Genomic DNA, 13,122 nt, shown 5'->3' on the forward strand with positions numbered 1-13,122 from the left:
AGATCGGGTCTATTTCACCGTGTTTCATGGGTGAGATCGGGTCTATTTCCCCGTGTTTCATGGGTGAGATCGGGTCTATTTCACCGTGTTCCATGGGTGAGATCGTGTTTCATGGGTGAGATCGGGTCTATTTCACCGTGTTTCATGGGTGAGATCGGGTCTATTTCCCCGTGTTTCATGGGTGAGATCGGGTCTATTTCACCGTGTTTCATGGGTGAGATCGGGTCTATTTCACCGTGTTCCATGGGTGAGATCGGGTCTATTTCACCGTGTTCCATGGGTGAGATCGGGTCTATTTCACCGTGTTTCATGGGTGAGATCGGGTCTATTTCACCGTGTTTCATGGGTGAGATCGGGTCTATTTCACCGTGTTCCATGGGTGAGATCGGGTCTATTTCACCGTGTTCCATGGGTGAGATCGGGTCTATTTCACCGTGTTTCATGGGTGAGATCGGGTCTATTTCACCGTGTTCCATGGGTGAGATCGGGTCTATTTCACCGTGTTTCATGGGTGAGATCGGGTCTATTTCACCGTGTTCCATGGGTGAGATCGTGTTTCATGGGTGAGATCGGGTCTATTTCACCGTGTTTCATGGGTGAGATCGGGTCTATTTCACCGTGTTCCATGGGTGAGATCGTGTTTCATGGGTGAGATCGGGTCTATTTCACCGTGTTTCATGGGTGAGATCGGGTCTATTTCACCGTGTTTCATGGGTGAGATCGGGTCTATTTCACCGTGTTTCATGGGTGAGATCGGGTCTATTTCACCGTGTTTCATGGGTGAGATCGGGTCTATTTCACCGTGTTTCATGGGTGAGATCGGGTCTATTTCACCGTGTTTCATGGGTGAGATCGGGTCTATTTCACCGTGTTTCATGGGTGAGATCGGGTCTATTTCACCGTGTTTCATGGGTGAGATCGGGTCTATTTCACCGTGTTTCATGGGTGAGATCGGGTCTATTTCACCGTGTTCCATGGGTGAGATCGTGTTTCATGGGTGAGATCGGGTCTATTTCACCGTGTTTCATGGGTGAGATCGGGTCTATTTCACCGTGTTTCATGGGTGAGATCGGGTCTATTTCAGCGTGTTTCATGGGTGAGATCGGGTCTATTTCCCCGTGTTTCATGGGTGAGATCGGGTCTATTTCACCGTGTTTCATGGGTGAGATCGGGTCTATTTCACCGTGTTTCATGGGTGAGATCGGGTCTATTTCACCGTGTTTCATGGGTGAGATCGGGTCTATTTCACCGTGTTTCATGGGTGAGATCGGGTCTATTTCACCGTGTTTCATGGGTGAGATCGGGTCTATTTCACCGTGTTTCATGGGTGAGATCGGGTCTATTTCACCGTGTTTCATGGGTGAGATCGGGTCTATTTCACCGTGTTTCATGGGTGAGATCGGGTCTATTTCCCCGTGTTTCATGGGTGAGATCGGGTCTATTTCACCGTGTTTCATGGGTGAGATCGGGTCTATTTCACCGTGTTTCATGGGTGAGATCGGGTCTATTTCCCCGTGTTTCATGGGTGAGATCGGGTCTATTTCCCCGTGTTTCATGGGTGAGATCGGGTCTATTTCACCGTGTTTCATGGGTGAGATCGGGTCTATTTCCCCGTGTTTCATGGGTGAGATCGGGTCTATTTCACCGTGTTCCATGGGTGAGATCGGGTCTATTTCACCGTGTTCCATGGGTGAGATCGGGTCTATTTCACCGTGTTCCATGGGTGAGATCGGGTCTATTTCACCGTGTTTCATGGGTGAGATCGGGTCTATTTCACCGTGTTTCATGGGTGAGATCGGGTCTATTTCACCGTGTTTCATGGGTGAGATCGGGTCTATTTCACCGTGTTCCATGGGTGAGATCGGGTCTATTTCACCGTGTTTCATGGGTGAGATCGGGTCTATTTCAGCGTGTTTCATGGGTGAGATCGGGTCTATTTCACCGTGTTTCATGGGTGAGATCGGGTCTATTTCAGCGTGTTTCATGGGTGAGATCGGGTTTGACATTATTTATACGATTCTGTGCTATCGGGTTACAACTCGGACGGGGATGAGTCGGCTCTACAGAACTTCGCAACGTTCAACACGGAAACTCGCTGCGCTTTAGGGCCGGTCGGTGGTGTCCGTCGTGGCGGTAGAGGCGGCGCCCTTCCGTCACAGTCTATGGGGAGGATTTCTGTGTCATATGTACGGATTTTGGGTGTTTTCTAGGTGTGTATATGTACCGTACTACATACACATGCAATCCGTGCTATTTCACCGTGTTTGGGTGAGACCGGGTTGTGCGAGGACAAGCAGGGAGAGGAGAGAGGAGGGCAGAGAGAGAGGGAGAGGGAGGAAGAGGAGGAGGAGGAGGAGGAGGAGGAGGAGGAGGAGGAGGAGAGAGGAGGGCAGAGAGAGAGGGAGGAGGAGGAGGAGGAGGAGGAGGAGGAGGAGGAGGAGGAGGAGGAGGAGGAGAGGAGAGAGGAGGGCAGAGAGAGAGAGAGAGAGGGAGGAGGAGGAGGAGGAGGAGGAGAGGAGAGAGGAGGGCAGAGAGAGAGAGAGAGAGAGAGAGAGAGAGGAGGAGGAGGAGGAGGAGGAGAGGCGAGGACAGGAGAAAGGAGGGCAGAGAGAGAGAGAGAGGAGGAGGAGGAGGAGGAGGAGGAGGAGGAGGAGGAGGAGGAGGAGAGGCGAGGACAGGAAAAAGGAATGTACAGCAGTGGTTTTCAACCGTTTTCATTTCAAGGTCCATTATTTATTGGCATTTGAGCCACGGACCTCCGTTTGATGATATCTCGTCTCTCAGACCCAAAACTAAAGAATATTCTGTTATCGTTGGATACAATTTTGTCCACAATTCCAGCTGTATTTATGTTGTAAATTAAGTTGTACATTTCTTGTAAATTAAGTAGCGTAATGCAGATGTTTTTACAATCATTTAACTATTTGGTTACCAACTCTTCCATCGTTTAGCTGGGGACCCCCCTGGAACCCCCTCATGGACCACTGGTGGACCACTGCTTGAAAACCACTGACGTACAGTATAACAGAGTAGGATGGAATGAACATGAGGAATGTAGATAAGAGTAAGACAGAGTCAGCTGAGGGGAGACTAGAAGACACGACATGTATTTAAGAGTAAGACAGATTCAGCTGAGGGGAGACTAGAAGACACGACATGTATTTAAGAGTAAGACAGATTCAGCTGAGGGGAGACTATAGAAGACACAACATGTATTTAAGAGTAAGACAGATTCAGCTGAGGGGAGACTATAGAAGACACAACATGTATTTAAGAGTAAGACAGATTCAGCTGAGGGGAGACTATAGAAGACACAACATGTATTTAAGAGTAAGACAGATTCAGCTGAGGGGAGACTATAGAAGACAGTACATGTATTTAAGAGTAAGACAGATTCAGCTGAGGGGAGACTATAGAAGACAGTACATGTAGATAAGAGTAAGACAGATTCAGCTGAGGGGAGACTATAGAAGACAGTACATGCAGATAAGAGTAAGACAGATTCAGCTGAGGGGAGACTATAGAAGACAGTACATGTAGATAAGAGTAAGACAGATTCAGCTGAGGGGAGACTATAGAAGACAGTACATGCAGATAAGAGTAAGACAGATTCAGCTGAGGGGAGACTATAGAAGACACAACATGTATTTAAGAGTAAGACAGATTCAGCTGAGGGGAGACTATAGAAGACAGTACATGCAGATAAGAGTAAGACAGATTCAGCTGAGGGGAGACTATAGAAGACAGTACATGCAGATAAGAGTAAGACAGAGTCAGCTGAGGGGAGACTATAGAAGACAGTACATGCAGATAAGAGTAAGACAGATTCAGCTGAGGGGAGACTATAGAAGACAGTACATGCAGATAAGAGTAAGACAGAGTCAGCTGAGGGGAGACTATAGAAGACACAACATGTATTTATTTAGCGCTACACATGTTACTGGCAGGTGTGCAGTGTGCTGATATTCGCACCGCTACAGGGCTGAAGCTTAGAGTATATATGAATAGAGACGGCACCGGATTTCACCCAGGATTGCCCAGCAGATGCGCCTGGGCTATAGAGCCATGCGATCCGTTCTCATATCAATAAACTTCGTCTTTTGGACAATACTTCGTCCTGGGCGTCGGGCGTTACTAATAGAAAGGACAAAGAACTTCGTCTTGGGCGATGGGAGTGTTAAGTTGCTGAAAAGCGCATGAGGCGATTTCACTCCTCCTTCCGGGTAGGAACAGAGTGCATTCTGGGATTGATTGGGCCCAAACACATGAACGTGCTGGCCGTTGACTATCATTGCACGTGTTCAGCGTTCACGTGTCATCATGAACGTGCACAATGATAGTCAACGGACCAGCGCGTTCATGTGTTTGGGCCAGCACTGCAATACCACATTCAGCCACTATGTCCATTTCGCCTCAGGGTTTCCTCCGGGTGCCGTCTCTATTAATATATACTCTAAGGGCTGAAGTGGTTGATGTATGTTTTGTAATAATAATCTACATCTACAGTACGTAACTAATTTGAGTAACTAGTAACTAAAGTTTTAAAATGAATGTAGTGGAGTAAAAGTACAATATTTTGATCTGAGGTGTAGTAGAGTAGAAGTAAAACTTAAAGTATTGGAAATACCTCAAAATTGTACTTAACCCATTCTGGACGGGAACCCCTTTTGGTGTTTTAACTAAGCATTATGTTATACTTTAGCTATTGGAAAATAGCAGATCTACAAGCTCATAGCGCGCCACCGAGTGGCACGCTACGAGCTTGTAGGTCTGCTATTTTTGAAAAATCATAAAAATGCGGCACAAATCTTCGAATATATATTCTTTCAGAGCGGATTAAGTACTTTACACCACTGCAGATTACATACAGCCAAACCTATGGCTCGGTAGCTCAACAGGAGGAACAAATAGAGTCCACAACACCAAACCTATGGCTCGGTAGCTCAACAGGAGGAAAGAATAGAGTCCACAACACCAAACCTATGGCTCGGTAGCTCAACAGGAGGAAAGAATAGAGTCCACAACACCAAACCTATGGCTCGGTAGCTCAACAGGAGGAACAAATAGAGTCCACAACACCAAACCTATGGCTCGGTAGCTCAACAGGAGGAACAAATAGAGTCCACAACACCAAACCTATGGCTCGGTAGCTCAACAGGAGGAAAGAATAGAGTCCACAACACCAAACCTATGGCTCGGTAGCTCAACAGGAGGAAAGAATAGAGTCCACAACACCAAACCTATGGCTCGGTAGCTCAACAGGAGGAACAAATAGAGTCCACAACACCAAACCTATGGCTCGGTAGCTCAACAGGAGGAACAAATAGAGTCCACAACACCAAACCTATGGCTCGGTAGCTCAACAGGAGGAAAGAATAGAGTCCACAACACCAAACCTATGGCTCGGTAGCTCAACAGGAGGAAAGAATAGAGTCCACAACACCAAACCTATGGCTCGGTAGCTCAACAGGAGGAACAAATAGAGTCCACAACACCAAACCTATGGCTCGGTAGCTCAACAGGAGGAACAAATAGAGTCCACAACACCAAACCTATGGCTCGGTAGCTCAACAGGAGGAAAGAATAGAGTCCGCAACACTTGTAAAGAAACTCGGTTCCAGTGGTTTATTATTGATTCAACGTTTCGACCACTAGGATCTTCTTCAGGAGTACTATTTTTTGAGGGGCGCTAGAGCGCCTCCTATGTCCAGCTTTGAGGGTTTGTGTAAACAGTAAAGATTGTCTTGACACAAACATTGACTACCATTGACCATGAATGGCCAGCTTTGAGTGTTTGTGCAAACACAAACATTGAAGACGAAGGTGAGGACGCAAATTGTGATTGGCCGGAATGAGATGATGTATGAATCATCATTCATTGAGATCTGTACAATTTACAATTTAGGCATTTATAGCAGACACTCATAATCCAGAGCGATTTACATTAAGCGATAACAAAAAGCATGGCAATACATCACATACATAAAAAGTAGAAACATGCGTAAGCTAAGAACGTAACAGTGGAATATCTATAATGAAACTATACATATGATGATAAGAGCCAGAGTCATCTAGTAAGAGAGTGGCGACACTAGCGTCGACTCCCATTGTAACAACAATGGAATGCTGCTCATTCTGCTCATTCTATCTCAATGGGATAGTTCCAATGTTTGGAACTATAGCCCATAGGCACCCGCTTTGTCTCAATGGGATAGTTCCAATGTTTGGAACTATAGCCCATAGGCACCCGCTTTGCAGCGAGATCAAAGCGTGTCGCCCACTCTCTTACTATTCCACTCGGATAAGAGCGCCCCCTCACTTCACACAGGGGGTGATTTTCTTCCTCCTGTATTGCCGTCTGTCTCTTAGAGTATATATTAATAGAGACAGCACCCGGAGGAAACCCTGAGGCGAAATGGACCGAATTTGGTATTGCAGCACTGGGCCAAACACATTGACTATCATTGCGCACGTTCATGATGACACGTGAACGCTGAACACGTGCCATGATAGTCAACGCGGCAGCGCGTTCTTGTGTTTGGCCCAATCAATCCCAGAATGCACTCTGTTCCTACCCGGAAGGAGGAGTGAAATCGCCTCATGCGCTTTTGAGCAACTTAATGCTAGTGGATTGGAGGAGAAATCCAGTGCCGTCTCTATTAATACATACTGTAAGGTTTGTTTGGGCTAGAGTGGACGTGCATGATGCACTATCATCATATCCTTTGCTCAACAGACCTCGGTCAACAGGGCTTGTGTGTCGACACACACATACCGAAAGCAAAGCAAAGACTTCTTCACAATACAAGCATGCGTCAGTCCTGAAGAGTGAACAACAACATGGCTATGGCTACACTTGTCTCTGTATCCTATTAGCAAAGATTCTACCATAACCTGGAGGAGGAAACGATTGATGGAATGCGATTACCGACAACAGAAATTATGCTTTTCTTACATTCTCTGTGCCGTTCGTTCACACAAACAATGTATGGCAAGTGCGATTCTCCTGACTTGACGGTTTGCACAATAGAATGCCAAGTGTGTCTCCAGACAGCGATGGTGGCTGCCTCCGAAATGTTGATAAATATGCGGGTGACGTGACAATTTCCATTGTGCAAACACAAAAGTCGGTTCCTAATATGGAAATTCTGCACACAAGGCGCAATAAATCAAGCATGTCTCGATCCCCTCCCTCCTTTTTTTTTCTTCTTGCCAATGATTAGCCTGAGAGAATATTGTATTTTCCAATGCTAGGAATTAGCGCTCTGTTGCGAGGTGAGGCCTCCGTTTTATGGAACGTTTATGAATGGTCTCAATTCACAGATGTATCCTGTATGCTTGTATTCATGTACTGAATGACCAATATGTCCAATATATTTGTATTTAGTTCATAAAGTTAACATAACTATAACTAAATGCATGTGAAATTGAATAACAAGGTTACTTTTCAGGAATCCAATTCAAAAATAGCAAAAAGTAAATAGATCAGGATTTCAATTCAAATATAGCAAAAATAGCCGATCTACAAGCTGAAAACGGGTCGCAGTGCGACACGGTATATGTATGTATATGTATATGACTATATGTATATATATATGTCTCAATGCATGTATGTTACAGATGGAGAAATGTACACATAGACCTGTAGTAGAGAGACCATTATATTAGGTAAGAGATGAGTTAAAGTACACAGAAGGTGAGATATTATTGTTTAGGTGTGTGTGTGTGCGTGTGCGTGTGCGTGTGCGTGTGTGTGTGTGTGTGTGTGCGCGCACGCCCACTATTCACATTAGAATTCACTGGCAAATTATTAGAGGGCAGGCAATGCGATCAAGATGAAAGGAGGGAGAGGGAAATAGTGTGTGTGTGTGTGTGTGTGCGTGCGTGCGTGCGTGCGTGCGTGCGTGCGTGCGTGCGTGTGTGTGTGTGCGTGTGTGTGTGTGTGTGTGTGTGTGTGTTACCTCTGCATGCCTCAAGCTGGCCCGTAAGAACTTTCCGGATCTCAGACACCCACATGCTTTTCACATCCATAGAGGAAGCCTGTAGATGGATTAAACACCACACGCACGCACAAGCACACACACACACACACACACACACACACACACACACACACACACACACACACACACGACGATAAGTCAAACTCAGTGAACACTCTAGTAATCAGTGCTATACGGAACTCAGTTGGTCAGCTTTGTGGTGCAACACTGCCCTCCAGAGGATATGAGTAGAAATAAACCCTTACACACACGCACACACACAAACACACACACACACACACACACACACACACACACACACACACACACACACACACACACACACACGCATGTTCTGTAGTGACACAAACACTTCTCACATGTTATTTGAATAGTGCTTTCTGTCAAAGTGTACTACAGTAGATGGAATCTACGGACCCGCTAACACACACACACACACACACACACACACACACACACACACACACACACACACACACACACACACACACACACACACACACACACACACACACACACACACACACACACACACACACACACACACACACACACACACATATTAACTGTATACGGTATATGATGTTTTCGGGTGTGACAGTACAGTACAGTGACAGTACAGTACAGGGACCCCCTGGGGACCCCCAAACGGTAACTCTTTCATTTCTCAACCGTTTCGGACGCGGGCCGGCTTGCCGGAACCGGCCACACGCCCCCTGGGCGCGTTGCTGTGGCGTCTGGAAGTTCCAGGGGACCCCCTCGGGGACCCCCCCCACACAGAGTTGCACCACCACTCAGTTCAGTAGGGGTTATATTTTATGTGACTTGAAAATATGAATAAAGAAACGTTGTACTGTACTTAAGTACATACAGTACTTGAGTAAATGTACTTGGTTACTTCCCAGCAGTGGAAGCAGTGCAGTATACCTGGATGATGTACACCTCTTCTCGCCCGTTGTACCACACCTCAAACTTCTTGATGTCTCCTTTGATGGTCTCTGTGATCCCCACGGCACTCATCTGGAAACACATGGAGAGACACTGACGACGACTGACCCATGAAGCATTACTGTATGTTACACTTTAGGTATTGAAAAATAGCAGACCTACAAGCTCGTAGCGCGCCACCGAGTGCCGCGCTACGAGCTTGTAGGTCTGCTATTTTTGAAAAATCGTGAATATGTGGCGCAAATCTTTGGATATATATTCTTTCCGAGCGAACGTTTATAACTCAAATCTTTGCTTCTGGGTTGGGGGGGGGGGGGGGGGGGGGGCTGGAACAACATACTGTATTTTGAGATGGGGGTCGGCGGCCAATTACATATATTTTTGGGGGTCGTTGACATGAAAATGTTTGAGAACCACCGATATAGATACAGTTGGGTGCCACCGATATTGTCCCTTATCATTTGACCCATTTAGGCCTGACCTCAAAATTCTAAAAAATCCTTCTAAATCCTCCAGTTTTCTGAAATAAATATTTTCACGATTTTTCAAAAATAGCAGACCTACAAGCTCGTAGCGCGCCACTCGGTGGCGCGCTACGAGCTTGTAGATCTGCTATTTTTCAATAGCTAAATTATAACATAATGTTGAATACACCTAAAGGGGTTCCCGCCCAAAATGGGTTAACTGTCCTTTTGCGCAGATCACGCAAACCTCAGCAAAAAGAAAAGGACAATATCGATGGCCTCCAACTGTACATGCGGTTTTTTGCAGAAAACTGTCAGGATTTAGAAGACATTTTGTAGAATCGTCCTCAGGTCTAAATATTGTTAAGACCTGAGGCAGATTCTAAAACAGTAGTTCTCAAACTTTTTTCGTGCCAAGGAAAGGACCCCCAAATTGGTGCCAGGGGCTCTCGTTTCCATTGTGGTCCATTGTTATACTTTCTCCAGTGAGTGTCATGATTTATGAGCTTATCTGCTTGAGCCAGTGTGAAACAACCATGTGCCTACAGTAAGCATATTGATAACACAGGTAGTCTCACGTAGCCAGACAACTATCCCACAATCACCCAATGTTATATAGAGTCTGGAACTACAGCTCCCCAAATACCAGTAAGGAAGCTGGCATTTCCGTTCACGAAAATATATTTTAAATAAAATATATCCATTTCTGCTAAGCAGCAAGCTATATATATATGCTTAAATTATTTCAAATTTTATTAGGATATATTTGCGCGACTGTAAAAGACGAAACGGGAGAGGGGAGAAGGCTCCACTTCCCCTTTCTATTTTACTCATGATAGCTCTTCCGTTGCTCCATACTGTATGACGGAAGCATTTGAAAACTGCGAGAGGCAACAGTCTGGCCACGCGAGACTAATACACATGATACGATGATGACCATCAACTACTTTATCAGAGAGACTGAACGTCTGTCTGTGCACAATGATACGAGATGCATGTTCTGTTCTGTTCATTCTGTTCTTATCCTTGTTGTTTACATAATCTTCTAGGCACGTCATGTGCTCATTGACGGGTCAGCTCAGTGGTCAGAAGAACCAGCTTTTTTCACCTCAGATTGTTAGCCAAGGTCAAGCCACATCTCTCCCATAACGACCTGGAGAGGGTTATCCATGCATTAATTTATTCAAGACTGGACTATTGCAATTTAATATACTGTATAGCAGTGGTTCCCAAACTTTTTCGTGTCAATGTACAAATGTACAAGTGTACATTTGTACACTCTCTGAGTTACAGACCCATAATGGTCCATTTGGTTCAAAACTATCATTTAGCTGGGGACCCCCTGGAACTCCCTCAAGTACCCCTAGGGGTCCCCGGACCCCACTTTGGGAACCCATGCTGTATGTCGTACATATTTCTATGTGTCTGTAATAAACGCTAGAATGTGTTGCGCAAGACCGCCTGGTGTTGCCATGTTCTCGGTCCGTGCATGGCGCTGCGCGCGTCTCAAATGAATCATCACTCACCACCAACCCTTGTTAGATGGAGACTGGCCCGACTGACCACTAAGTGTGGTCAAACCAAAATCACAACAGTGATGAGTGTTACCGAATAGAACAAAACAGGCATTCATACAAGTATTGTATGCATATTGGTATGGCATGCATGCATGCAGTGGCGTGCACAGATAGCAATAGGGGGTGCTAGAGCACCCTGCCCTTTTCCCTCTGGACAAATGTGCCCTTTTGAAAAAGAAAAAAAAATACATTTTTATTTTATTTTTTGTACACTGTAGTGTACAGTATGTGGACCATGGTGACATTGATCAATTCTTCTAATATATTATTTAGGCCCCAAAATCTATAAATCTCACACTATTATTATTATTAAGGCAACCGGCCGGTTCCACGCGCTGCACAAGGTGCCCTTTTTTCACTTGAGCACCTGCCCCTCTAAATGTCTGTGCACGCCACTGCATGCATGCATACATACCCATGCTTTGTACGTACAGTACAAAGCGTCTTTAACAAAATGCCTTTACTTATTTCTCTACTTTTTTCCACTTCTACCCTCATCACTATGCCAGAGGTTTGCTCTGCAGCTGTATCTGTTCAAACAGAGATACGGCATGTCAGCGACAGCAGAGACACTGTTGGAAAAGAGAAGCCTTTGTTTATTTGCCATGAGAAACAGCTAATGCCGTTAGCCACCCATAATGCTTTTAGTTTGACTTAAACTGTGACACTATGCTGCGGCTCTGGAACTCGGCTTGTCACAAGGGATGAACTGCTTGTTTGCTTGTTCGTCGTTTAGCCTGTGTTTTCTCTCTCTCTATCTCGTTCTGCTGCAGGCCCGCATCACGCATTTCTTCCGTGACTCAAACACTGCAGCAAAGTTCATAAAGTTCATAACGAAAAGATCGAGTGCCCGCGCCATGTTTCCTCTCTAAACCAACGGTATACAGTTGGAGGCCATCGATATTGTCCTTTTCTTTTTGCTGTGGTTTGCGTGTTCTGCGCAAAAGGACAGTTAACCCATTTTGGGCGGGAACCCCTTTTGGTGTTTTAAACATGTTATAATTTAGCTATTGAAAAATAGCAGATCTACAAGCTCATAGCGCGCCACCGAGTGGCGCGCTACGAGCTTGTAGGTCTGCTATTTTTGAAAAATCGTGAAAATATTTATTTCAGAAAACTGGAGGATTTAGAAGGATTTTTTAAAATTTTGAGGTCAGGCCTAAATGGGTCAAATGATAAGGGACAATATCGGTGGCACCCAACTGTACTTGTTATTATCTCAAAAGCCGTTTAATCAACCATTTCTGGTTTACCCTAACCCTCAGCATCATCACTATATCATATCAGTGACGATATTGAGACTAAAAAAAGAATGGTCAGGGGTATAAGGAAACGGTTGATTAAACAGCTTTTGATTTATTTTTGGAAGGGAAGTTGTGAATATACACAAACTGTACATGACAGGACAACTGTCCTGTCATCTATGTACAATTCACAACTTCCCGTTTCCTGCAGAGAAAGAGAGTGTGCGTGCATGCGTGCGTGTGTTTGTTTTGGAGATAAGATGTAAAGAATAACAGGGTTCCCTTGGGTAATAATAATCACTGGTTCTTGTTGATCTACTGTATACTCTGTTGATGTACACTTTAAAAACTCACAACTTCAGGGAGTGATCAAAGGGCCAGCTAGTTGTGACTGACCTTCAGGGAGTGCTTGAAGCTGTAGGACGGGGTCTTAAGGGCCAGCTAGTTGTGACTGACCTTCAGGGAGTGCTTGAAGCTGTAGGAGGGGGTCTTAAGGGCCAGCTAGTTGTGACTGACCTTCAGGGAGTGCTTGAAGCTGTAGGAGGGGGTCTTAAGGGCCAGCTAGTTGTGACTGACCTTCAGGGAGTGCTTGAAGCTGTAGGAGGGGGTCTTAAGGGCCAGCTAGTTGTGACTGACCTTCAGGGAGTGCTTGAAGCTGTAGGAGGGGGTCTTAACCCTTAGAAGAGCAAAGACGCCAATTGGCGTCTTCATCAGAATTCCGTAAATGAGCAATGACGCCAATTGGCGTCTTTCTCTTTTTTGATTAATCTAAACATATTAATATGCTCCGAAGCGCTGTTTAAATTCCTGAGCTTATATTCCAACTACATTACCCAGAAAACCCGTGTCACGTGACACACGTGTACGTGTTGCCATTGGAAGCTGG

General features: G+C 45.4%; 1 protein-coding gene across 1 annotated transcript in view; it reads right to left on the reverse strand.

Annotated features, from left to right (window-relative positions):
* Positions 1–13,122, reverse strand: part of mcf2l2 (MCF.2 cell line derived transforming sequence-like 2) — a gene marked incomplete at its 5' end in the record, with an annotated part of 156,436 nt that overhangs the window by 43,711 nt on the left and 99,603 nt on the right. Inside the window, 2 exons of the mRNA XM_079507069.1 lie at positions 7,962–8,040; positions 8,931–9,023. Of these exons, the coding sequence (XP_079363195.1) occupies positions 7,962–8,040; positions 8,931–9,023 (172 nt within the window). The remainder of the gene's footprint in view (positions 1–7,961; positions 8,041–8,930; positions 9,024–13,122) is intronic.

Source organism: Electrona antarctica (genome assembly GCF_951216825.1).
Source record: "Electrona antarctica genome assembly, chromosome: 7".
Taxonomy (NCBI): domain Eukaryota; kingdom Metazoa; phylum Chordata; class Actinopteri; order Myctophiformes; family Myctophidae; genus Electrona; species Electrona antarctica.